We start from the raw sequence: 27,300 nt of genomic DNA on the forward strand, positions 1-27,300 counted from the left end.
CATGTGTGCATATCATACGTGGGGACCTGAGGACCAGGGAACAGAGGGAAAGGTGCTGCTTCCTCCCCCCTCCACCAATCGTGCGAGGGAGTCAGTCCCTGCAGCAGAGGGGGGATGAGGCCTGCTGGGCGGTGAGGCAGGGACCCCTCGGAGAGGGTCCTCAGGATACCTGGCGGAGTCTCCCTTCCCAGGACTGGAGGAGTTGGAGAGGCTGCTAATTCTGAAGTGCCTGCTGCAGGCACCTGGAGCCTGGCCCCTTTGCCTTGGAACAAGCTGGGCACCCGACAGTGAGGGTAGGCTGGGGTGTCACGACATCAGGAAGGGGAGGACCATGTATGGGAGAAGCTCCCCCTTTGGGAGACGCTGGGCCAATGAAGGAACTGGGCTTATTTAGCCTGAAGAGAGGAGATGTGGGTGGGGCTGACAGCCAACACATGGGAGAGATGCTGCACTGTTCTATGTCACTCAAGAGGGTGGAAATAGGACCTCCCCTGACATCAGGAGGCTGATGTGGACCTGAGGAAGCCAGGAATGTAGGCAAGGGAGCTCCCAGCGGGAGGAGACACCCGTGGAGAGGCCCCGCCGCTAGACCCCCCCAGGCTGGGAGCAGCAGCCGAGGGAGCCCGGCGGAGGGGAGCACCAAGGCGAGGCCTGGGCTCTGCGTTCCGGGCCCAGGGCTCTTTGCTCACTCCCCCTGCTGACCTCCTCGAGGTAAAGTGCTGCTGGGCAGAGGGCACACATCGAGCTCATCTTTAGTTCAGCCGCCTCAGCAGAGTGGTAAGCAGGCAGCTGAGCACAAGGCAGGGACCAGGGGGCTGGAGCCCAGAGGAAAGAGGGGGCTGACAGAGAGGCCACCTTCCCACTGGCCCAGAGCTGGTTCTGACTCCAAATGGTGCGTTGGCCCAGGTAACTCCAAGGTCCTGCCCGCTGCCCCTGCTGCTGGGCAGGCGGGGGGCACCCCAACTTTTGACTCCACATTTGGCTCCCTGGAGACATTCAAGGCTGAACCACAAACCTGACACCATCCTGAGTTGGGGATGGAGGCCGGAGTTTTCTCAGAAGCCGTTCTCCACCTCCCTCTCCCCTCCAGGCCTGCCCGCCTCGAAGCTCCCCATGCTCCCCCACCCCTTACACACACAGCGAGGTGCGCACACGATCACCTGGCGCCCACCTGCCATCATCCTTCCACAGGAAGCCACCAGGACCTGGGCCCTGACCCCGTAGCTCACTCACCCAGTGCAGGGACCCTATGCAGAGCTTGGCGGCCATCAGGGGCACCGTGGGGTCCGAGGGTCGCAGCTTCACGCACTCCCGCAGCAGCGACACGGCATAGGATGACTGCAGGAGAAAGGGTGGGCAACACAGTCACTCGCAGCCCTGGGCTGTGGCAGACTGGGTGCCTCATGCCCACAGTGGGGGCAGCTCCCAAACAGCCAGCCCTGGCTCTGCGCCCCGTTGCTCCCAAGCCAGGAAGAGGCCCAGCGGGAGGAGCCCAGGCGGTGGTGGCAGGCAAGTCCCCCCTGGGTCTCAGTTTCCTCATCTGGAGAATGAAGGCTGTGATCCTTGCCCAGAAGTGATGTGATAAGAGCTAAGGTGGCAACAGAGGGAAGCTCTTCAAAAGGAATTCAAATGTGAACCACAGAAATTTTAGAGATAGAAGGAATTCTCTCAGACCCCTGAGTTCAACACCCTCAGTTTATAGGTGGCAAGATGAGGATAAGCCCACATGGGGACTGGAGGCAGGACCGGTGGTGGGGAGTGCGGGGAGCATAAAGGCCGGCAGGGAAGCAGCAGGAGAGAAGCCATGGAGACGGGGCCACACTAGACGTGCTAAGGACGGCCAAGTGCGGAAGGTCTGCAAAACCCGGCCCACAGGCCAAATCTGGCCCTCTGCCTGCTTTTGTAAATAAAGTTTTATTGGAACTTGGCCACATCCATTCATGGGGATATTGCCTATGGCTGCTTTCGTGAGGCAAAGGCAGAGTGGAGTAGTTCCCACAGAGACTGTTTGGCCTGTAAAGTCAAAAATGTTTACTCTCTGACGCTTTACAGAAAGCGTGCTGACCCGTTCTAACTGCTTTATAAATATGAAGTCATTTGTTTTTCACAGCTCTCCTATGAGGTAGGTTGCTATGTCCCTATTTACAGATGAGGAAACTGAAATGCAGAGAAGTTAAATAGTGTGTTTGAAGCCACACTGCCCCTAAGTGGCTGAGCTGGGGTTTGAGCAGTCTGGCTCTAAGCTTGTAACCACTGCCCTATGCTGCCTCTGTGGTGACTACCTTGGCCAGAGAGGAGGCCTTTCTCTCCCTGCTCTACACAAGTGTGTGTAACTACAATTCCCACAAGCTGGGCCCTTCAGTGGGCCAAGCTCCCCACCGTTAGTTAGCTCTCATCCTCCCCAGCCACTCCAGGCCCCGCTGGGGAAATGGGGGATCTAGAGGACTCTCCTGTCCACAGCACAGTGTGGAGACTAGCTGACGGAGACCTGTGGCCCCACTGGCCTGTGTCCACTCTGGACCCCTGCCTTTCTCTAGCTCCCTTTCCTTTCCCCCTGAGAAAGGAGAGCTTTTCTCAGCCCCAAGCATGGGGCTGGGGGATGCGGGGTCACTGCATGGAGGGGGGAAGAGGCCATGGCTCTTGCCTGTCAGGTGCCCACAGAAAGGCCGGGGAGAGAGGACGAAGTCCCCACCACACTGCTCTCTCATGAAAGAAGAGGGTATGAGACCAAGAGGGTGTCAGCACATGACCAGCTGGGAGGCTGCGGGGGAGGGAGGTACCCGGCCTGGGCTGGGGCGAGGGAGGCCGGTGAGGGGCTCAGCAAGAGCTGCCAGGCCATCCCCTCTCCGGAGACCCCCTCCTGTGAAGGTTGCTCCCAGCTCCCTCGGCACGGCCCCCTCCGCCCACACACTCCGGTAGGCCTGCCCCCTCCCTGGCTGCTGACCTCTGCATCCCTGAAACACGGGCTGCTCTAACCCTGACCCTCCACGTCCCACCCCACCCAGACCACAAAACACTGCTATTTAAGGAGCCATCTGAGGACTCCACAGTCGGAGCTGCCGGCTCTTTTTTTTCTTTTTTTGTCATTCTGGTTACCTAGCAACGCAGCCGCTGTGATTGCCGAGGAGACCAAGAGGAGTGACCTAAATCATGCCATGGAACTCCTCCTCTCTTCCTGCAGGTGGAGGTGCCAGATATATTGATATCTGCTCAGCCTCGCCTTCTGCGCACAATCGCAGGTACAGAACCTTGATTCCCACCTTAGGCTCTTGGCAAAGGCGAGGTCTGGCCACGCTTCCGAGAGCTGCCTGAGCCAACCCGGCAGACTGATCCGGTGCGCAGGGTTCCTGAGGGGCGGGGGTGGAGAGTGCGCTTCCAGAACGATCTCCTGCTGCACTGAATGCAGGGGTGGGTGTAACCCAGCCTGTGGGGCCTCACGCACGAGGAACTCACTGATCACCCCAACTTCCTGCCTGTAAGGCCATTCTCGTATCCACCTTGCTGGTCTGGGAAGGAGCCGGGCCAGGACACTAGCTCCCCGGATCTTGGGGTATGCCAGGCTGCATCTGGACCTCTCTGAGCCTGGCTCTCCTCAGTAAGGAGGTTGAAGACCCTGTAATGTGACACCTTTTCCTGAGACTGGTGGGGCTTCCAGGAGTACCCCCAGAAATTAAAGATAACTTCTGAGCACAGTGCACTCTTCTGAGGAGGGGTCACCACTTACCTCAGCATCTCAAAGGGGTCCATGACTCACAGAAGGGTGAGAACCTGGCCCTGGGCCTCTTGGACCATACTCACTATTACAAGACTAGAGGCTCCTTCTCTGTTCCCTGGAGGTGGGAAGAAGCTGTCGCATCCCACTGCAAGCTGTCTGCCCAGGCTCCATACGAGCTCCAGCACCTTGCCACCCCGAGGGTCTCGCCCTATCTGTGTTCTGAACTCTGAGCCTCGACAAGGCTCTGCGGAGTGCAGAGCCAGGGTACGTCATGTCATGACTTCAGGATGCTCGGGGAGGTGGCCAGTGTGATGGGGGAAGGGGAAGAGGTCTGGGAAGACAAATGCCTGGCAAGGAAAGGGGGGTGCAGAGGAGGCTCCCACTCGATTCTCGGCTTCACCTCTCCGGGCCCTTCCCACCTGTCAGGCTGCAGCACCTGCCTTTCTTGCCCTTTCCTGCCAGGACCTGGCCACCCTCCATTCATGGAGGAGCTGCTGGCAAGGCCCGGAGGGCCCTCCTCGGAGATGGCTGCGGGGCTAGAAACGGCAGGTGGCGCAGATGGGGCGGGGCGGTGGGGGGGCAGGGAGGAATCCCCTCAGCCCCACAAATGGGCTCCGGGTGTTACAGCTCTTGGAACCATCTGCGAGCTCATGCCTCCTTACTTCCTGCCTTCGTAGCATCCTCAGCCCCAACACCCTCAGCGCCCAGCTCCGGAAAGGTTTTCCTTTCATGTCACTGCTGAGAATAGCGGCTTATGTAAGTGTGATTCTCATGGGAGGGAAAACCAGTGGGTGCTGGGGCAGGGCTTGGCGGGTGGAGAGCAAACGCAGCTCTGGAAACTGGAATAAGGTCAGCCCCGCGCCGAGCAGGGTTCCTCCTGACCACCCCCGGCCACGCCCTCCTCTCCTCGAAGCGCTCCCTCCACACTCCCTGGGCACGGGGTGGGGGGGTGGGGGGCCCTGCTCGCTCCTAGGTGAGTGCCGGATGTCCTTTCCTGATGCCACGCTCCCTCCTGGGCAGGAAGAGAGCTGCAGCCCAAATGGAACAATGTTCCCCTCGCCTGGAACCCACGTCCATGCCTGCCTCAGGCAGTCACACCAACCAACTCACAGGCGGAAATGCTACGATGCCCCAGGTGTGCACATATCCTCAGAGAAAAGCATCCACAGACACACCTGCCTACCTGGCACAGTCGTAACTCACAGGTAGGCACCAGATGCACACAGGGGTCTGTGTGTGACCCTTCATGCCCCTCGTTCCCTGGAGATTAAAATCAGCTGCTGGACAATATTTCTGAATCACTGCCCCGCCCTCCACCCACCTCTGGGAAGGACTAGAGGAGAGCAGACCACCCTCCCCGCCAAGGGTGAGTGTACAACCCCCAGCACACCCTGGGTCTTACCTTCCCACAAGCCACCATGGAGAGGGCCACTTGGTACCAAAGGTGAAATTCTCCAAATGCAAACCTCATGGCTCGCTCCAGGCACTGGGGAGAGGGAGACGGTCAGTACTTCCCCTCCAGGGGTCCTCCCCACACCAGCCCACCCCATACCCTTCCAGGGGAATCTCTGCCCAAGTCACTTCCCGCAGGAGGTCACCAGAGCTCATACTTGGTTCCTGTCGGAAAACTCCAGGGGTAACCTGTCTCTGCCACTCGCATGCTGTGTGACCTTGTGCAAGTCTCTCACCCTCTCTGGCCCTCGGTTCCCACCTCCATATCATGTGAACACCTCACAAGGGCGATGGTGAAAAGCAAATGAGATTGGTTAAAGTGCTTTCAAAATGTAAACATCAAATAAAAATAAGAACAGCTGACAATTCTTCTTACTATGGTGCCTGGCACCATACTCAGCTTTCTACGTGTATTAACTCATTTATTCTTCCCAACAACCCAGTGAAGCGGGTTCTCTAATTACCCCCCACTTCACAGATGAAGAAGCTGAAGCTTAGTAAACGACTTGCCACAGTCATAGGGCCAGTGTCAGACATACTGACTCTAAAGCCCATGCATAAAACGCTGCCCAAATGTACAGGCTTCCTTCTGCTCTTCTCTACGACCACCGAGAAAAACCCTCTGTTCCCTGGCCACTCTGATCCTGGGTCACTCCAAGTCAGGGGCTGCCTGTGAGATCTGACAGTCACCATCAGAAGTGGTTCCAGGTGACGGAGGCAGAAGCCAGCATTCGAGGCCAGGATTCACTGTGTGGCCATGGTCAGGCGGGTGGGGGACAGAGGTGAGGGGTACAGGACCACACAGCAGGTACTTTCAGAGCTTGGTGGCCTGGGTCCCCTCGTGCTGGCTCAACTGCACCCCCTGCACCATCCTGGGCAGAAACCCACCTCTCTGGGCCTCGCCTTCCTCACTGGTGAACTTGAGAGACCACTTATCCCCCCACGTTAAAGAAGGTATTTTCTGGAAGCACCTCGCACAGTGCCTTGGTGTGAGCAAGGGCTCAGCAGGCGTGACCGCCCCTCCTCGGGGGCGCTCCTCGGGAGCCCTCCCAAACACGTGCAAAGAGAATCTGCCACCTAGAGGGCCACCTGTACAAGGAGCCAAGGGCCCCCAAGCCACCCTTGATCCCAGCCTGGATCTGAAAGCTCAAAAATGTGCGCAAGCCATTCGCACTGTGGGGAGGGGGCGGGAGAGAGCGGCAGCTCTGTGCTCCTGGTCCCCACATCCTGGAGAGGGACCACCCTCTGGGCCCAGCCCATGGAGCACTGCCCCAGCACTGTTTGCCCAATACAGTAGGCGTGCTCTGTCTAGCCAGGGTGGGAGGGGGATCCAGGCTCCCGACCACACCCAGCTCAGAACCCTGCCAGGACAGGTAGTCACAAAACACCAGCATCACCTCTGGGGGAAACTGAGGGGTGGATAATTTTTCTCTTGTGCTTCTCTATACAACACCATGCGTTCTTTCACAAAAAAACACATGAAAATATCTGTAAAACAGGGCTTCCCTGGTGGCGCAGTGGTTGAGAGTCCGCCTGCCGATGAAGGGGACACGGGTTCGTGCCCTGGTCCGGGAAGATCCCACGTGCCGTGGAGCGGCTGGGCCCGTGAACCATGGCCGCTGAGCCTGCGCGTCCGGAGCCTGTGCTCCGCAATGGGAGAGGCCACAGCAGTGAGAGGCCCGCGTACCGCAAAAAAAAAAAAAAAAAAAAAATCTGTAAAACAAACAAACAAAAACCACCCTGCCAGTAGAAGGGTAGCCCTCTCGGCACTGGAAATAAGAGAGTCCCCAGCTGGGTCTCCCAAGAACAGAGCTGTACCCCTTGGTGGAGGCAGGGGAGGGGCAGTGGAGGAGGCTGTACCTCGGAGAGCATGACGTACTGGCCCCTCCTGCCCAGCGTGATGCTCAGGAGGTCGTAGATGGCCGCAGCATTCCGCAGGCTCACTGCCCGGTCCTCCTCCTGCTCTGGTGCCCGGCTCAGCACCACATCCCGAGTAGCCTGTGGGGAGACACGGTTTAGGAAAGAGCAAGACAGAAAATGAGCAGGTGCCTGTCCCCCCCACAGGGCCCCAGCCTCTGAGGCCCAGTGACCGTCACCCTTTCGCCGCTGACCCAGGCCACACTCCTAGAACCAGCCAGAGCCTTTCCCCACCCCCAAGACAGAGAGCAAACCCTCCACCCACAGGCCAGGCTGGGGTGAGACAGCAGTCCTGAGGGCCCATGCTGCTGATCTTCAGTGTTTTATTCTGCAGTCAAATCTACAGAAAAGCCACAAGAACAGTACCACAGCAGTAACCCAATTGTTAACACTGACCACCCAGCTTTGTCGCTCTAATAATAGTAGTAGTAGTAGTAGTAGTCAGTTAAGGCAACTTGGCACTTCACCCCTAAAGAAAAGAAGACATTCTTTCTATAACCACAACAGAAATGCCAAATTCAGGAAGCGGAACACCGTTATTTCTATTCTCTAATACCAGCTCATATCCAGATTTCGCCACCTGTCCCATTGATGGCCTTTCTGGTAGAGTCATCGTGCCAGGATCCAATCCAGGATTGGTGCCATGTCTCTTGTGCCTTTCATGGGAAGAGTCCTGCAGCCCTTGCCTGGCTCCAGGACACTGGCATTATTGAGGGTACAGGCCAGCTGTTCTGGGGGACAGCTCCTTGTGCGTTTGTAACCGTCCACTCACAGAAAGAGCTTCAGATAGTATCTGGAACTGACTAGATCAGGTGGGCGGCTCTGCAGCTTGACTCACAGGGCGGGCGTTTGGGCTGTGGCCCCTCTGTGCCCTCTTCTCTTCCTCTGCAGGCCCCCCAAGTCCCTCTGATAAGGAAGCTCACACCTCCTTCCCATCACCCCTGCGTCCAGCCCAGACCTATCCCTGACTCCTTCTGACTAACCCCTCCTCTCTGTCCCTCCTCAAAACCCGGGGTCTCTGTGCTTGGCATCTGGCACTCAGGAGTCCAGTAGCTCAGAGATGCCTGGGCGGGGCAGGGTTTGCTGCTCAGGGAGGGGAGGGGCGAGGGAAAACGTGCTTTAGGAGTGGGCGATTCTGTACGATCTGCAGGGGGGAACTCTGTATCACCCCATCAGGGTGAAATCTCCCCATCAGGAACTGGGGACCCTCTTGTTCTGTGGCCTGTGGTCCCACCCTCTCTTGTACACTCACACCCTGGGGACAGACTCAGGCTCGGGAGTAGCTAAACAGGAGTCATGGGGATCCCCCGCAGGGTGGGGACCAGGCTGGGGATGCTCTGGGGCCCCCATGTCTCCTACACACAGACACACACACAGAGGGCTGTGCCTGAGCTGAAGCGAAGCTGGGTTCTGGCCAGACACCCCCACTGGCTGCTCCCAGCATCCTCTCCTCTCCTGCCTCTTCTCCCCTCTGCCAAAGGGGTCTCTTCCCAGCATCCCCCTCCGTCTGCAGAAGAGGCTGAACCCCCTTCCATGAGTTGGGACTTGCCCTCCTCTACTTCTCCACAAAGGACTGCAGATCCAAGAACTTGGCTTTTTGACAGAATAAAAAGGACCTGCTGACTCTTAAAACCCAGATCCCCACTGGTCAGGTTCAAACAATGCGTCCACAGGTGGTCCTCACAACCTTCTTCCGGGCAGGACTACTATCCCCTCCTCCAGGTCAGGGGCTGAGGCTCCTGGGGGTGATGACTGCAGAGGGAGAAGCTCAACAGCCTTTGGACTGTAGGCTCTGGATGTGTCCTACCGTGCAGGCCTGAAGCACATTCCCATAGAGGCTTCTGGAAGCCAAAATGCCTATAAGACCCAAGGATGTGACTCACCCAGGGGGGCATTTCAGTAAGGCAGGCCAGTGGCCAGGGGTCCTGATGGCTGCCCTTCTAGGCACAATAGGCAAGGGCTGCCCACCGCCCCGACGGGCATGGACCTGCCCCAGGAGAGGGTGCCGGGGATGCCAGGATATCCCCAGAAAGGCTGAGCACCAGTGCCAGCCTGGTAAACAAGAGCTGACGGTCAGGTGCCAAAGGGTTAAGGAAGAGGAATGGAGAGGAGAAGTGCCAGAGAAATCCCCCTCCTTCCTGGTGATATCCACCCACACAGGCAGCAACAGGAAGAGGGAAGAGATTCTAAGGAGAGCCATGGCAGGAACTATTACACCGAGAAGCACAAAACTCGCTCTGCGCCTGGCCATGGACCTCCCCACTCCTCCACCTCCAGCAACGCCCCAGCTCTCGCCGCCCTGGGTGGGCCCCGGAGAGGCGGCCCCCACCAGGCAGCAATGGGGGTGGGGCTGGGGGCAGGAGGTCAGGGAATGAGAGGATGGGAGGCACAGTCTCTGCACTCAGGGAGGGGCTATGGAAACGGGATGCAGCAGCAGTCCACAACGAACACAGTGAGTGGATCTGACCTAGAACTCTGGTGGGAGAGAGAGGTCCTGATGGAAGGCTGCCTGCAGGGGTGGCCTTCCTGCAGGACACATCCAGGATCGGGGACCCACCCATGCAGACTAATCTCAGGCAGGGGACGGTGAGCAGTGAGCTCTGGTCGGCCTATCCTCCAGGTGCAGCCCCTGCCAGACCCCCACTCCCAACTCCCCTCCTTTCTGTGGCTGCCATGAGACCCTGCCCACTTGGCCAGCTTCCCTCCACTAGCTCCCAAGTCCTTCCCTGCAGGAAGGACTCCCTTCCCTCTCCTCACCGAGGCCTATCTTTGTCCCATCTGTCAGCGTGGATGCCTTCTGGCTCCTCAAACTCAATTCAAGGATCCCTTCCTTCTGCCACTGTCCCCGACTTACCTAGGCAGGCAAGGCTGCCCCCCCCACCCCATCCTCTCCCAACCCTGGGAACACACCCGGGCCCCTGCACACCCCACTGGCTCATGGGTTCTCGGGGATGCATCTCGCTCATCTCGAGCCTCCCAGCCCCAGCACAGGCCTGCACACAGCATTCTCAAGTGACATTAGAAAGAGAAGGATCTCTGGGCCTGGTGTGGAAACTTTCTCCTGTTGTCCTAGACCTTGACCTTTAAAAGAACAGCGTCTCTGAATGTGGTGCCTGGTGGGAGGGAAGCATGGATTTCCAGCTCTGGGCAAGCATTAGGTCAGAAGGACAGGAACAGAAGAGGGGCTCACAGCAGCATCTCCTCTGCCTGGGGACTGCCCCCCAACACACAGACAGTGGGGAAGTTATCTTCTCGCGGGTCCTCAGGACTTGGCACTTGCGCCAAGAGGGAAGCGTGGGTCCCCAAAGGAAAGCCAAAAGCAGAAGTTTGCCGAGTGGTTGCTATGGCTTTGGGGCAGGGCTGCAATGAATTGCTCCAGTGCTTGCAGGGCAGCTGGGCAGCCAGTGTACGTAACCATGCAACAGGGTGGGGTGGGGAGAACTGGGGCAGGAAAAAAAGAAGCCTCGGCGGGGCTGGCAACAGGGTAGGAACTCACGTGCAGCTCAGGGGCCAGAGCAGGCCTCAGGGCACAGGGCCTCAGACCCTCTGGGGGCTTCAAGTCCCCACCTAGGGCACCCCGGGTGTCCCATTCCCTCCTCTGCTGCACTCACCTCCCTCAGGCCACACAATGCTCCCAGCTCCATCAGCAGCCTGCCTTGAACTAGTCCCAGTCACACTCTTTCCCTTCCACCATTTAAATGTCCTCACATGGAAATCCTCCAGATCAGATGCAGTGAGAGACATGAATCATGCAGAAACTAAATGGTATTCTCACCACCACACTCCTTACTGGTTTTGGGATAATGGCAGGCTATTCTCCTCTGTTTTCCCCTGCAAAACCCCCAGGCCCCCCACCTCTGGAGGTGCCCTGCCCTTATTTAATCCATGCATTTAATCCCAGGCAGGGCTCAGCAGCTGTCCCTGAGACAAGCTCCTAGCCTTGGACCCTCTGCTGTCCTCCCAGGGGCAGTCTCCCCAGACTAAGGGACATTCACCCCAGGCCTCCAGCAGGTCAGAAGAGGAAAAGCCAAAGAAACGTGGTCCTCCACACCTCCCCATCATCCAGCGTGACCCACTTGTGGTCTTTGGACACGTATCCATGAAGCAAATATGGGGCCTTAAGAAAACGCCCACAAGGGCATCGCCATTCCCCGAGCTGGGGCAGCCCACGTGACACCTCAGGCAAGATGGTTCTTGCTCAAATAGCCATCCCTCATGTGTGTGCCATGCATTTTAGGAACTGAATCATCACTGCCATGATCCCACAGTAACCCCACGGAGGGGCAGGATGAAACTGCTGATGCCCCCTTTGCAGGCAGGGAAACTGAGCCCCAGAGGGTGTACTAACATGTGCGGGGTCGCCAGGAATTAAGGCTGAACCTCCAATAGCCAGTCCAGGATGGCTTCTGCTGCCCTGAGCACCTGCTGCCTCGTGGGCTCCTCTGCCATCCCTGGTCCCCACCCTCTGCTGGCTGCAGGGCTACAGACAGCACTGACCTTCAGTTCGCCCAGTCCTGTTTCTCCTGATCCTGGACAAAAGCAGGGTAGGAGAAGGAAAGGGAACTAACTTGTAGAGCACTTTGTAAGTGGTATCTCATAATGCTGACAACAACCATCTCCCGTTCTACTGTCCTATTTTACAGATGAGAAAACTGAGGCCCAGAGAGACCAGGGAGGCTCCTCAAGGCATACAGATAGGGGGTTTAGGACCCAGATTAGAACCTAGACATTCTGACTTCACCCCTGGCTCTTCCCCTGCCTCCAGGTGCTTCCAAGGAAGTGTCTACTAGCCCCGCCCATGCCATCAGAGGCCCTCAGATGTCTCTGCTTAGGGAAGCACCAAAGCAAAACACAGGCTGGACTTTCTCAGTCAGGCCTCAGGTGCTGCTTCTCTGCAGAGAACAAGCTCCTTGGACCACGTCAGTCCTGGTCTCAGAGACAACCTCTCTGCTGGCCAAGGACCCAGCCTCAGGGCCTGCTGCTCACCTCCCTCAACAATAGCCCCAGAAAGGAGTCTCGTGGTGGCATCAGTGCCTGGCCCCTGCCCTTCCTCCCTGGAGGATGGTAGCACATTCTGCTCGTGCTGTCACCCCCACTGGCAGACATCATCACCACCGGCTCTCGAGCCGCCAGTCCACAGAGCCAAGAAATAACATGCTCTGTTCCGTGTCCCATCTACACAGCGACCCCGGCCAGGCCCCCGCCAGCCCACGTTCCTGCGCATCGGGCTCCTACAGCAGAAATCTTCCTGCCAACGACGGCGCGAGGATCTCCCACCTCCACCGCTCCAAGGGTTCTGAGCTGGCAGCATTAACAGACCCTTTCCGCTTGCAGCCTTCAGCACAGCAGGGCCTCGTGTCAGAGCAAACCAGGCGCCAGAAGCGGGAACAATCTGTGCTCATCTGCTGAGTCCCAAATGGAATCAAGCCCAAGAAGCGTTTTTGTTTTGGTTTTTTTTTTAACCAAACAGTATCCTCAAACCAATTTTTCTCCCAACCAGACCTGAATCTAAATGTTTTCTAAAATTAATGACTCAGAACCAGGTAGTCATCAGGATAAAACGAATACATGTTCAACACCCACAATGTACCAGGCACCTTCGTGCTCATTTTCTTACTTCATCCACCCAATTCCTGCAAGAGAGACCTTATTAGCCCCATTTTACAGAAAACTGAGGATCAGGGAGGTAAGAGACTTGCCCAGGCTACACAGGTTGTGAACGGCCAATTCAAGATTCAAATCACTGGATGCCTGATGTTGGGCATGGATGGCAGTTAGTTTGTTAACCTGCAGGATCCCAGGCCCCAGGGGCTTACCCCCACCCCACCCTCTCTCAACCCAAGCCTCTGTGTCCTTTCAGCTCCCCAAAAGCCTGACACCAGCAGCAGCTCCTCCCCCAGCTGAACGAAACAGGGGCTCGAGGATTCAATTTGCTCTAACACATATTTTTATGCCTTAGATCAAGATTTGAGAAATGGCAGAGTCCTGTACCTCCTGGTTACCCAACTGAGAAAATCAGGCTGATTTTGACACAAGGTTCTTTCAAAAACTAGTCAGAAAGAGAAAAACAAATACCGTATGCTAACACATATATATAGAATCTAAAAAAAAAAAAAAGTTTTTGAAGAAACTAAGGGCCGGACAGGACTAAAGACACAGATGTAGAGGATGGACTTGAGGACACGGGGAGGGGGAAGGGTAAGCTGGGACGAAGTCAGAGAGGGGCATGGACATATATACACTACCAAATGTAAAACAGATAGCTAGTGGGAAGCAGCCGCATAGCACAGGGAGATCAACTCGGTGTTTTGTGTCCAACTAGAGGGGTAGGACAGCGAGGGTGGGAGGGAGACGCAAGAGGGAGGGCATATAGGGATGTATGTATACATATAGCGGATACACTTTGTGATACAGCAGAAACTAACACACCATTGTAGAGCAATTATATTCCAATAAAGGTGTTAAAAAAAAAAAACAACTAGAATATGCATTTGAGGTTCAGCAGACTGAGATAATTCCTTCTGATTTGGGGACCCGGATTTCCTCCGTGTCCCCAGACACGTGTTCCACTGGGTAGGGAGACGCCTGGGACGAGCGCTGTGATTTAACTATTCCTCATTCTACCCCCAGTGCTGGGCACAGCCCAGCACACTGTCGCTGCTCAAACAAGACTGGATGGTGGAGAGATGAGTAGGTGGGTGGCTGGATGGGTAGGTGGATGGGCATTTTTAAGTGTCCTTTTGGTCCTGAAAACTCAAAACTGAGTCCAAAACACAAATCTCCTTTAGCAAGTTATAACTCATGTCCCTTGCGTTTCTGTGAAAGCATTTGTTAAGGTTTCTATTTACCTCTTGAAAGACAAGGTCTGCCCAATTCATTCTGATCACACTCAGCCCAAAACAAAAACCATACTTCAGGTACCAAGACCCCATGCAGCCTACTCCTCTGAGTTGCAAACCACAAAATAGGGGTGGACGCGCTCAGGAAACCTGCAACACCCTTTCCTGGAGCAGCTAGCTCTGGCAACCCTGGAAGTGGAGAGCTGTGATGATTATGCCTCCTGGGCTGGTTGTGCTGGAATAGCTGTTACTGCGGCATAAAGAATTTTGCAGGGATTAGGAGAACCCAAGGAGCAGCCAAGGCAGCTGCTGCTTCTAGAGGTTTCTCCCTATCATCTGTAGCCAAACCCAGCCAGCATTAAAGGGAGATGAGGAAAACCCTGCTGGTACAGGGGCCGGGCTGAGCCTCAGGGGTCAGCTGAAGGGTCAGAGCAGGAGCCTGGCGCCCACATCTGATGGAGAATGTGACCTGCAGGAAAGGAGGGGGTAAAATAAGGGTAAGTGAGAAGTCAGAGGCGGTCTGGTCACTCCGAGAAACCGCGCGGAGCCACAGTGGCCAGATCCGGATCTCAGGTGGAAAGCCCTCAATAGATGAGACACCAAAGCTACGTCCATCGCCAACGTCCTCCCCCAAATACCTGAAGCTTCTAGATGTGTGAAAGACTGGGTGTGAGCAGGAGGAAACCAACCAGCCAGCCCTGGAAGAGTGCCTCCTCCCAGCTACAGCACACTCGGCGTCTGAGCACTTCTGCTGCTGTGCAGGCCACAGGGAAGTCCCACGACACCCGCCTGGCCAGCCGGCCTGGATCCCCTGAGTCGTTGGTGGAGGCCAGCCGGCCACATACCCTCTTGAAAGAGCTGCTTAGAGGGAAACCACCTTGGCTCCAAGTATGGGTCACCTTTTAGTAAAAGGCCATTCTCTACTTTGAGATATACGGGCAGCTTGAGGGTTTGGGGGGAATAACTTTAATGGAAAGGCACCTCAGCTCTGGTTCTGGGCACCCAGATCAAGCAGTGGCCACAGAAAATACTTAGGGAGACAGAGCCCAGCCTCTATCCCTGCCAGGGATCAAAATGCTGACCATTCTCACACAGACAGCCAAGGCCTTCCTTGTTTACAAAGCCCTCCCCAAGCTCTGTCGCACTTGATCCTCAAAGTTACCCCCTTGACCCTATGACAGATGAGAAAACCAAGACTTAGAGCAGTCAGTGAATCACAGACGTGATTTGAATCAAGGCTGCAAGGATTATTCGTATGTAACCTTGACCAAGACATGTACCTGTCCTGGACCTTACTTTTCTCACCTGTAAGATGGGAACATATTAGTATTAGACTGAATCATATGAAACTTATTTTTCAAACCGCTCAACACAACGCCTACCTAGGTGAGATAATCAGCTTGGAATCTGGCAGAGAAAGGACCTAAGAAACGCTCCCATTTTCACCTTTTTACTTCCCACCTGCGGACAACACTGTAACCGTCAGCATAGGAAAGTGACAATAACGACCTGTGTTTCCCGAGACAGGTGAGTTCTGTGCAGTCACACCTGATGGTGTAGGTGCTGAGATGGCTGAGGTGTGTGAAGGGGGCAGGGAGAGGATACTGGTCTATGGCTGAGGTTCCATAATTAAAACCTGGGGTTCAGTCTGTGAGAAGTACACTGTTCTCCCATGAAAATCAGATCTGGCACTTGGTACCTCTACCTCCACATTGGGCTAACCAGATAGATGTCCCCACCCAGCAGCAACCACCTAACCTCCACACAAGCATGCACCGTGCAAACCTTTCAGGACCATGTCCCAGCCAGTTTGTCCTCGGGATCCAAATATCCACGCCCCTTCCCCGGCACTCTTGGATCCGAATGGACCCCGCCTGGCTGGGGAAGGATACACTCTCTCACCCCCGAGTCCAGTGTCCCTCTTCCTGTCTACTTGCTGGGGGACCTGCTCAGCCAGAGGCAACCCACTGACCAGAGTTCTCTAAACAAACCCTGGCATCACACAGTCCCAGGTTTCCAAAGGGACATTTGTTTCTGGCTATTTGGGGACCCAGTTTCTTAAACTCCACTTTCACACACTGCTCTCAGATGCATCATTTTAAAAAACCTAGTTCTCAACCCGGGGGTCCCCAGCTCATAAGCTCTGAGGGGCCCCTCAGTCAGAGGACACCTGGCTTTGCTGCTCTTGCCCACCCTTCCTTCAGCCCCCTTGGATCACCCATCCTTCATCTCACCACCTCCTGGACGACTCAACACACTTCTCCCTGACGCTGAGCCTACACGGCACGTGTGTGTGTGCGTGTGCACATGTGTGTCTGCCCGGGGCAGGAGAAGCGGGTCTTGTGAAAAAAATCTAGAGAGCATTTCACGTGTGCTCTATCTGGCACACCTTACCCCCTCCGCCTTATTTTTCCACAGCACTTAGACATCGCAACCCTGGGTAGCTGAGTAGTTAATTCACTTATTGCCCACCTCCCTCACTAGAATGTAAGCTCCATGAGGGTGGGGAGTTTTCTCCATTTTGTTTGCTGCTGCTTCTCTGGCGTCTAGAACAGGGCCTGGCACAAAGTGGATGACACTCTGTATTAGGAGTGGCATGAATGAGTGGATCCCTTGTACAGGCACCTCACCTCTGTGAGTTACTGTCACCTTAGAGGTGGGAGCTGAGGCTCACAGAGCTTAGGTGATCTGCCCAGGGCCCTCCGCTACTGAGTGGCAGGGCCGGAACCTGAATCCAGGCCTCCTGCCGTGAAAGTACACACTCCTTCCACCCCCTTCCATCATCACCGACCCAGCGCAGAACTGTTCACGCAACCTTCTGTTGACTTGCTGATGATACCTTTTGTAATTCCAGAAGCAGGAGGTGGGAATTTGTTAGCTCGCCCAGTCCCTACTCATTTAGGGGTAGGACCCAGGCCCCCGAAAGCAGCCTTGTACTCCACACCTAAATCTCATGAGGGAGCCGCACCCCAAGGGGGGAACAGATCCAAGAAGCCTGCTTCAGGGACATCCCTGGGGGCTGAACTCGGCCGGGACCTGGTGGCCTGTGCCCAAGCCCCACAGCGTTATTCCACGGGCCAGAGGCCTTGAGCTTACCATGGATTCACTGACGAGCAGCAGCAGCAGGGCTTCCTCAATGTTATCCTTCGGGCAGTAGAGGCTGGAAGACACAAATGGCAGCCTGGCTCCCGCACGGCCCTCCGAAGCAGCACGGCTGGCCTGCCACGCTGGCCCTTCTGCCCCGGAGTCAGCACCAGCCCTGGTAAGGTGACCTTCTCCTGCATAATTCACAGGCACTGGATCCCACCTGCAGCTCTTTATCATGCCCCAGAGTCATGGATCTGAAAGCCTACGGTGGGCAAGGGCTGGAAATGCTGCAGTGCTCTTGAGGGGGATGCCCCCTTCCAGCCCCCAGCACTGCATGAAGTGGCTGGGGCCAGCAGCAGACAAGAGCGAGAAAGCAGCTCACAGACCCCACCTTCGATTACTGGCACAAAACACGACAGACGGTGCATTAAGACCATTAGGAAGCCAGGTACCCCCTCCTCTCACCCGCCAAATAATTTGTTTGGCCTTTGGGTGCCTTAGAGGATGCCCCCTCAACCCCCCACCCCAAGACCTGCCTTCTCTAGTCTATTTGTCTCCTGCTGCTTCTGAAGAGCCTGCCCGGCAGGGAGCTGGGCGGCGGCTGCAGGAGAGCATGGGGCAGAGATGGGCCGCCAGTGCGGACCGAACCCTGAAAACGGTGGCCTGAGCCTGGGGTGGTCCCCAGAGCAGGTAGGCTTACTTGTCTCCTTCGTAGAGTTGAGGTTTCCGCAGGGCCTGTGTGATGAAGGAACTCTCCTCCTTGTTCATGAACTCGGGCAGCGGGTGGGACAGGGGGCTCCAGTAGCATTCCTCACTCAGGGAGTGCAGCAGGACCCCTGCCAGGTGCTTGGCTGCCATCTGGCAGAGAGGGAGGAAGTCAGATGCAGGCACGTGCTGGCTCTGCCCGGCCGCGGCCTGCCGTGCCCTCCACCCACCATCCCGCTAAATCTGCCTGCTTGCAAATTGCTGCCCCTCCAGGAGGTCTACCACTGTGCCCCGAGGAGCCCCCTTGCTCCTCTGTATCTCCAGCACTGCGCTGCCCCACCCCTCCTGTTGGCCTCTGATGGCTCCGACTTCATCTTTTGTCCTCTCTCTTCTCCTAGACAAGAGGTACATTTCCTCCTCCTCCTGGCCCCATGGAGCCCAGCATGGCTCTGAGTATTCATAGCCCTTGCAAAGCATAAAGCCCTCAGCGCAAGCAGCTCTCTCCACCAGATACCTTTCTGATATTTGACCGAAAAGTCTAGAGAAGCAGCGGTGGCTCTGATTAGGGGTAGAAGCCTAAGAAGGTAGGCCTGAATTGGAGCAGGAAAGCAAGCCAAGGTTATTTATTAAGATCATAAACAAATCCCTAAGAATTAGCACACCACCTTGCTAGGAAGGGATGACAGGAGGTTTCAGCATCGATCTAACATGAGGGGCTATGTGCAGTGCTGCGATGAGAAGGATGCTGAGGGTGTGTCCCAGGCTTGGAGGAAAAGAATGCTGAGATTGACTAGCAATGTCTGCCATGAGCATGATAGGAAGAGGAGAAGCACACACTTGACATATTGTTATCCCTGATTCAGAGGCTGCCTGCTAGGATTTCTGCTGCCTCCCACTGAAATCAACCCCTGAATAAACCAGCCACAGCCAGCACCCAGCCCTGGGGCCTCCTCCATTACCACTTTGAAGTTCTGAGTTGCTTTGGTCTCCACAGAGCGTAGGACCTCCCGGAGTTCTCTCATGCCTTTCACGATGTTCCTAGCGGGAAGACAGTAGAAGCAGGGTCATTACCAGCCTAGTTCCCACAAAGACATCCTCATCAAACCTGCAGACACTAGGAGGAGCCTGCCCATTTGAGTGTTAGTTGAAAACATCCAATAATTGGTATGAAAGGTCAGAATTGTAACACCAGGATCCTAGAGGCCCAGGACATCAGTGATCAAAGAATAGAAAGGATCCTTCTCCACCGTAGCCCTCTAGAAACCCAGGCCTCCAGTTTACCACCAGAAAGAGACCAGGATCAAGTATTTCAAATAAGATGTTATCTTGGCCCAAGTGCTTTGGGCTGGTGCCAGACTTTCTGACTTCAGTCAACCTCAAATTCTCCATCTTTGGGCTTCCCTGGTGGCTCAGTGGTGAAGAATCTGCCTGCCAATGCAGCGGACGTGGGTTCAAGCCCTGGTCTGGGGAGTTCCCACATGCAGCGGAGCAACGAAGCCTGAGCACCACAACTACTGAGGCTGCGCTCTAGAGCCCGCGTGCCTAGAGTCCGTGCTCCGCAACAAGAGAAGCCACCGCAATGAGAAGCCCACGCACCACAACGAAGAGTAGCCCCCACTCACCGCAACTGGAGAAAGTATGCACGCAGCAAGGTAGAGCCAATGCAGCCAAAAATAAATAAATAAAATAAAATAATTAATTAAAAAATCATATTAAAAAAGCTATTAATGAGATTTAAAAAAAATTCTCCGTCTTCATCTGCCACATCCGGTCTACACTGGAATCCATCCTCACCTCTCAATCCCTACCACCAGGGTCCTAGACTGGCCTGCACCACCTGGGGCCTAGATGACAGTGACAGCTGGTCTCACCCCCTCCAGTCAGCCCTCTGTGCCTTAAAGTCATTTGCAAGCTTTTTAAAGTGTGATCCATAGTAAGAAATACACCTGACACTGCAACCCTATATATATGCACACACTGCTTACATAAAACTGGAGTTAAGTTTCCTGATATATTACCTATCTCTACTATGTGCAATGCAATCCACTCTGATATTTTCTATTTTACGTCTCCCACTACTTCCCCATTTAAAAAATGCTGGCGGCAGCCCACTAAACAGATCTTGCAACCCACTGATGGGTGTGGCCTGAGTTTGAAAAACAACTCCCACTGCCCCTTGAGGGCTCTACCTGACACGCAAAAGTCATCTTGTTCCTTCCCATGTTGGCCTTTCGTCGGTGCCCCCAGGCTTACAGAATTCAGTCTAGGCCCTCAGTACGGTGTCCCAGGGCTGTTGGGTCTGCCCCTTGCCTCCTTCCCATCTCATCTCCCACCACTAAGTCCTTTCTGAACAACCGTCCACAGTTCCCTATGTCAAGTCTTGGAACAGGCTTCCCCCACTGCCTTAAAGAGCCCTTCCCCTACTCATCCTTAAAAAACCCTGTGTTTTTACACATCACTTTCCAACACCACTTCCTCCTCGCAGCCTTCCCTGGGCCCCTCCCCACACCCACCCCTCCTGACTGCATAGCTCTTGCCCCGTGTTAAGTCCTCTTTTGAAGCAAGCATGGCATTGCAGTCATTTTCCATTTACAGGCTGACTCCTTTCCCACTGTGCACCCCCCGAGGGCAGTCTTGTTCCTGAAGCTCAGCCCGGGCATGTGTGCTCAGCAGATGTCTGAGGACTGCAGTCCTCACTTGTTCCCGGGGGTTCCCTAGATCAATAGCTCACAAGGGAAAGCAGAGGCTCCCAGGCCAGCAAATTTAGAAATGAAAGATCACAGAGGGTGAAAAGCCAAAGGTGGCAGCCGGGAAAGTCACGTGAGCCCCTCCTGCAGCTTTCATGAATGAAATAGATTCCTGAGGGCTCTGGAGCTTGGAGGCATAAAAGGATAGGAAATCAATTCCTTGCCTTCTGGGAACCTCTGGTTTCATACAAGCAAGCCCCAAATGTGCAAAACAACCAACACTATGAACTCAGACTCCTGTTTGTAAGGCTGAGAATGGAGACAAAGACCTGGGGGATAGAGTCAGAGTCTCAACGATATTCCCTAGCCTGCCTAGAGCTTCTGAAGAACCAGGAGGGGCAAGCAGCACAGGGCTCCACAGGGTCCTTAGAGATGGTTCATGCCTGGGCACTGCTACTGAGGGCAGAGCTCACCTCTGCGGGCTATGCACGGCCCTCTCCTCTATAAAATCAGGTCTTCAGTTGCAATCAGCATCTCCCCGACTTCTGTCATCTGCATACCACATCTACAATTTTTGCTACTAGCTGTACACCATCAGTGTTATTATTTTGTGTAATACTTTTCTTTATATCTTCTTTCTTTTTACTTCAGTAGATATCTCACCTTAATCGAGCATACCTGAAATCATGGACTTGGTATACTAGTTGCTTTGTTTCAGGTTCCTCCCCCAATACACACTCAATTTAGGAATGAGAACTGCAATTTTTTTTGGCAATACGCGGGCCTCTCACTGCTGTGGCCTCTCCCGTTACGGAGCACATGCTCCGGACGTGCAGGCTCAGCGGCCATGGCTCACGGGCCCAGCTGCTCCACGGCTGTGGGATCCTCCCGGACCGGGGCACGAACCCACGTCCCCTGCATCGCCAGGCGGACTCTCAGCCACTGCGCCACCAGGGAAGCCCGAGAACTGCAATTTTAACAAGATCTTGTGTCTCCAAAGTTGTATATTTTTACTATTTTCAAATCTATACAGGACTCTGACATCTAAATAAGCTCCCAGGAATTCTTTAGCAAAGCAAATAATCACCCTTAGGCATCTTTTGGGTAAATCCCAGTTTTTATTGAATGCAAGTAAAGAGAAAAACCAACATAGGTTCCAGTGGCCAGGGCTAGACAGGGAGAGATCTGGGCTCCTGGCTGGTGCCGACCTGTTCTGAAATGTCGGGAATGCCCCTCCGCCTCAGCTCAGCCCTCTGGGAAATGGGAAACTAGATGGGGTTTCTCCCACCAGCTTGAGTAATCCTGTCCTGGGTCTAAGCTGCCAGTGCCAGGTAGAGCTGGGGCTTTTCTGAGCCCCGTGAGAGGCCAGCTTGAAAGATCTTTTTGTTCTGGTCTCTCACACTGACCTTTCTGAGCAAAGCTGCCACTTTTAACAATATCCAAACAGGGCCTCAGACAAACCCTGGCCCAGAATCAGGCTGCATGTGGAGAAGCCAGGAGGTCATGGATTCCAACTCAAGTAAACTCTGGCTGGCCAGGAGCAGAGAAAGAGGATATGTACATGCAGGGATGGGTCAAGGGAAACAGCTCATCTTAGGGGGGCCTCCAGGGGAGTCATGTAAGGAGGCGGCAAGCTCCCCCAGGCCCCTGGTCAGCAGTAGGCAGCGGGGCAGATTTTTCCAAAGCACTTCATCTTATCCAGTCTTTGCAACTTCTAATGAGGTTGGTGAGGGAAGCTTCATATTCCCGGGTACCAGTACAATGCTTGGAACATAGAAGGCACTCAAGAAATCATTGTAGGAACTTCCCTGGTGGCGCAGTGGTTAAGAATCCGCCTGCCAATGCAGGGGACGTGGGTTCAAGCCCTGGTCCGGGAAGATCCCACATGCCGTAGAGCAACTAAGCCCATGCGCCACAACTACTGAGCCTGTGCTCTAGAGCCCGCGAGCCAAAAGTACTGAGCCCGTTTGCCACAACCACCGAAGCCCGCGTGCCTAGAGCCCGTGCTCCACAACAAGAGAAGCCACTGCAATGAGAAGCCTGCGCACCCCAACAAACAGTAGCCCCCCTCTCAGTACAACTAGAAAAACCTCACGCACAGCAACGAAGACCCAAAACAGCCATAAATAAATAAATTTATTAAAAAAGAAATCATTATGGAATAAATAAATCCTCATTTTCCAATCACAAAATTAAAGCCTGGAAGATGCCTGCCTTTTCAGGCCATCACTCACACAAGGGGAGAGGTGGGTTCACCGCAGGTACCAAGGGGTTCAGATTTCACTCCTTTTTAACTAACAAGACCCTTGAGAAAGACAATGGCACAGTTACACTTTCCTTTCCTGGCTATTTGAACTCCAGGACTCCCTCAACTAAGTCTTTACAAAGTGCCTACTGTATACCAAGTGCCTGGATACTGTACACCAAGTGTCCTGTTCTCAACAGGCATCCAACTAATGCAGAGAGAAAGAATTAAGAGACCGAATGAGTGAATGAATAGCTTATTCACAGCCCTGCACATAAGGAGCTCACAGTCTGTAAAATTAGACACGCTCATGGTTTATTCAAGAGCTTAGCAAAATATTTTGCATACAGTAGGTGCTCAACAAATTTTGAGGGGGTAGGGATTTTGTTGGATTTGAAACAGAGAATGAGACAATGCATGGAATTTTTCACTGAATGGAACCTAAACAGGCTCTGGTACCTACGACAATGGCCAGAGGTCCCTGTTTCAGGGCTGGCATTGCTAATTGTGTATGAGAGGTTTCCGGTCAAAGACCCAGAAATGCTCAGCCAGTTGGCAGATCCCAACAGCTAGAGGGTTGAATCAGGAGACAAGGTCAGGTGAAGTTCAAATGGTTATGAAGCTATTCCTTCTTGCCACAGGCTCACATTATCAGTTTCAGATGTGAAACTGATGGCTCCCTCTTCACTCCCAGCCCCAGAAAAAGGCTGTGACACTACCTTTGCAGGACACTGAAGACATCCAGGCAAGGGGAGCTTTCTAGTGAGGTGGGGTATGGGCGGTGGGTGCTGACAATAAATAAAGGCTGTGCATTAAGAGACGCTGGAAGGATGTGCTCTCTCCGATGGGCCTCAGAGGTCTCCCTGTGCCCAAAGAGGTCTCTTCTGTGACCACCAGGAGGCTCTCCTGGGCTTCACTATTGGGTGATTCTGGCCCCTGAATGCCCCTGAGAGCCTTCTGTCTCGTGCCCTCCCCCAGCGCTGCAGATACTGGGTGGTTACTAAGAATACAAAATTACTACTGACTGAACATACCCTTTACGGGGTCATACCCAAAAGCAGGTTTTCTAAGGTGCCTACATACACGCATACACACACACACACACACACACACACACACACACACCAGAAAGGGAGAGTGTCTTCATAAGGTTGCACAACCTGCCAAGCCCTGGGCAACTCCCTCAGAAAACACTCTCTTCTCTATTGTTTGGTTTTGGTACAATGAGCATATATTGCTTTAGTGATTAAAAAAAAATTTTTTAAGAGCACGCACAAAACATGCAGCCCACCTGGTTCAACACACATGGCCCAAGCTCACCCTCAGCCCTGAGCCAAGAATGGGCTCTGTAGGTCGAGGGAGAAGAGAAAAAAGCCACCCCAAAGAGAAATGGCCTCTTGCCTGCTGTGGGGGAAGGAGCCAAGGTGGCTCACGTTCCTTTTTTTTTTGGCTGCGTTGGGTCTTCGTTGCTGTGCGCGGGCTTTCTCTAGTTGCGGCATGCGGTGGCTTCTCTTGCTGCAGAGCACGGGCTCTAGGCATGCGGGCTTCAGTAGCTGCAACACGTGGGCTCAGTAGTCGTGGCCCACGGGCTTAGTTGCTCCACGGCATGTGGGATCTTCCTGGACCAGGGCACGAACCCATGTCCCCTGCGTTGGCAGGCGGATTCTTAACCACTGCACCACCAGGGAAGCCCCGGCTTACATTCTTTTCTTGGGAGATACTCAGAGACCAGGTCCTAGTGAGGTCAGGGTCATCAACAGATTCCCTGGCATTGCACCACCCCCAGATGTCCCCTGCTGCTTCACCCCTGGGCTGCTTCGTGCAAAGGAGAACCAAGCCTCCCCCACAGCCAAGACCCTGGGCCCAGCAGCCATCAACCCCCAGCCCAACAGAAAGCTGCCTCCTGGCAGGGGCATCTGCAGAACTGCCCAGGGCGAGGCTCCAACCAGAGTCCACGGCTGCCCTCTGGTGGCAGTGAGGGGAAGCGGACCCCAGGTAGGGGCCTCCCAACTCCTGACTTTCAGGCCAGCACTTTCAATCCCAGGTCAATTAGGAAGAGCAAGGGGGCAGGAGTCAGCTGGGGGAATTATCTGCTGGATCAATAGGGCAAGGCCCTTGGGAAAATGAATGTCCCTCAGACACTGAATGAGTAAGTGGGCAGCATAAGGGAGGCCCAGGCCTCACCAAAGCTCAGAATTAAAGGAGAAGCACTGTCTGGAGGCCAAGAAAACGTCACCCACATTACACAGTGGAGAACACCACACCCTTTAAATTATGTCAAATCCTCAACTGGAGGGGCAAGTTGGACCCTGGGAAGAGCACTGCTTGTGGCCATCTGGCCCCGGGGGCTGAGCACCCCATTCTCAGCAAGGACTCCTTTGGGCCCTCTGGAACCTGGGTCCACCCCATGCCCACATGGGAATGAGCTCAGGCTCTCAAGTTATAGCCCAGAATCTCTGAAGCAGATCCCACCACCTCTTCCTGTCCTTCAGGCCCTAAGGAACCTCTTCTAACACCCAGCAGCGCCTGAGCCCCGGGGGCTCCGTTCCACCTGGCCCCAGGATGAAATGTCTCTTTAGAGTCCCCCCTGTCCCAGGCAGCACTCGCACCTCTCGGCCTTCTTTTCCTCTAGTGCAGAGAGCACTGTCCGTCGTCCGCATCTGGATCCCACACTGCCATTTCCCCACTGGGACGGGAGCTCCGTGAAGTGGGTCCTCATCCTGCCCTGGGCAGGAGGCCTTACACTCCGTGGGCTCTCGGAGGCCAGCTGGGAAATGAGCTGCTGGGCTTTTCCACCCAAGCGCCGTCCCCGCTACTGGGCTGTGACCTCTCTGAACACAGGGAAGGATTTCTCCCCAGCCCTTCCCAGACACCGCAAGAGCCCAGGCAAGTGCGGGTGAGTTTAACCTGCAGGAAATGGCTCTGGAGCCCTTTAAAAGACTCTCCAGAGCTGCCCTGGAGAAGGTGACCCAATATCAGGCGTCTGCATCCCAATCTCCCCATGACCTCCTGCCTCTCATACCTTGGGCTAAGACAGTGGTTCTCAAGTGGGGGCGATTTTGACCCCTACCCACAGCCCAGGCCACTTTTCAGTGTCTGGAGACATTTTTGGTTGTCACACTTGTGAGGTGGGGTGTTCTACTGGCATCTATTGGGTGGAGGCCAGGGATGCTGCTAAAACCTACAGTGTACAGGACAGGCTCCCACAACAAAGGAGATCTGGCTCAAAACATCAGCAGTGCTGAGGCTGAAAAACCCTGGGCTAAGATGACTTTTTTTTTTAACTTCCTAATAATGACAAATGTATAAGAAAAACACTGGAACCGGTGATTCACCCAGGAAGATGTAACTGTGACCTGAAGACCATGATACATAATTACAGGAGCTCACTGATGCAGACCTACTGTGGGTGGGTGGTATCCTGGGCCCGGGACTATGTAATGAGAATGGCCTCAGGCTGTGGGGTTGGGCAGACACAGTTCAGCACCAGGCTCGCTGGCAATACCACCTGTGAGCCTTGTGACCCTGAGCAAGTTACTCAACCTCTCCTTCAGGAAAATGGGGATATTACTAGTTCCAACTTCACAGGATTACACGTAAAGGCATTAGCATTCTGACTGACATGCAGTAAGTATTCAACAATATTAGCTACTATCAAGAGGAAAGGTGTAAAGAAATTATTTAAAGCCCACCCAGGCACCCAGGGCTACTTTATATATGTCACATTCCAGGGCCACCGCTGGGCTGGATGTGTTCACAGGAAACAGAGAGGGGCTGAGTTGTTCCCACGTGTCCTGGGAACTGCTCTTCACATTCAAGCTTTCAAATATTTGGGCTGTTTGCTTGGAAAGAAATGATGATCCAGTTTCCATTCCTCTTTATTTGGGAATAAAGGGCGGGGGTGGGGAGGGAGTCAGCATCAGCTTTAAGGACTGAAATTTGTGCTTCAGGAAGAAGAGGACAAAGACAGGGGAACAAAGTGAGAGCAACAGAAAACTAACTAAAATTACTTGGGCTTTCCTGGAGGGGTGACGGTTGGTTAATGCCTCTGCCCACAACCGACACACACGCACGCGCGCGCGCGCACACGCACACACACACACACACACACACGCCCTGAGTGCGCAGAACAAAGACAGGGCAGGAAGCAGGCCCACTCAGGGGAGGAACAGGCCCACCCTCTGAGAATGTGACTCAGGGTCCCAGAGAAGGAAGGAGAGCCGCAACTCATCAAGGACCAGCCCCATCACCAGGGTCCTGTCCTTCCACACACCCCACAGGTGTCCAGGCTGCCCTCTGACACCCCCAAAACTGGAAACGGCATGGGTTTCCAGGCCGCTCAGATCTAAAGCTGGAATCCCAGTGGGTGAGGTCGGGCAGGTGACTCAACCTTCTCTGAGCCCCGGCCCCTCACTAGTGGGCTGGGGTCGGTCACATGACCTCCTTCACAGAGTGTTGCACACAGAGCGTGTGGTCCAGCCTAGCACACAGCATGTGCTTGATAACTGCTGGCTCTCTCCCTCTTTCCCTCCTGACTGTCCTGGACGCTCACCTTGACCTCATCATATCTGCAGAGAAGCTGGTGTGGGGAAGGGAGCAGGCAGCCCTGAGGGGTGGAGGTGGGGGGACCTCAGCAGAGGGGGGAGTTAATAG

The 27,300-nt window shown here is 54.6% G+C and overlaps 1 protein-coding gene across 3 annotated transcripts in view; it reads right to left on the minus strand.

Annotated features, from left to right (window-relative positions):
• TTC7A (tetratricopeptide repeat domain 7A) overlaps positions 1 to 27,300 on the minus strand; it is a gene marked incomplete at both ends in the record, with an annotated part of 122,842 nt that overhangs the window by 50,291 nt on the left and 45,251 nt on the right. For all 3 annotated transcript variants that reach the window (XM_079720466.1, XM_079720465.1, XM_079720467.1), the window contains 6 exons: positions 1,234 to 1,338; positions 5,118 to 5,201; positions 7,028 to 7,165; positions 17,020 to 17,083; positions 17,711 to 17,868; positions 18,675 to 18,753. In XM_079720466.1, the coding sequence (XP_079576592.1) occupies positions 1,234 to 1,338; positions 5,118 to 5,201; positions 7,028 to 7,165; positions 17,020 to 17,083; positions 17,711 to 17,868; positions 18,675 to 18,753 (628 nt within the window). The remainder of the gene's footprint in view (positions 1 to 1,233; positions 1,339 to 5,117; positions 5,202 to 7,027; positions 7,166 to 17,019; positions 17,084 to 17,710; positions 17,869 to 18,674; positions 18,754 to 27,300) is intronic.

This window comes from Hyperoodon ampullatus (genome assembly GCF_949752795.1).
Source record: "Hyperoodon ampullatus genome assembly, chromosome: 15".
Classification (NCBI taxonomy): Eukaryota; Metazoa; Chordata; class Mammalia; order Artiodactyla; family Ziphiidae; genus Hyperoodon; species Hyperoodon ampullatus.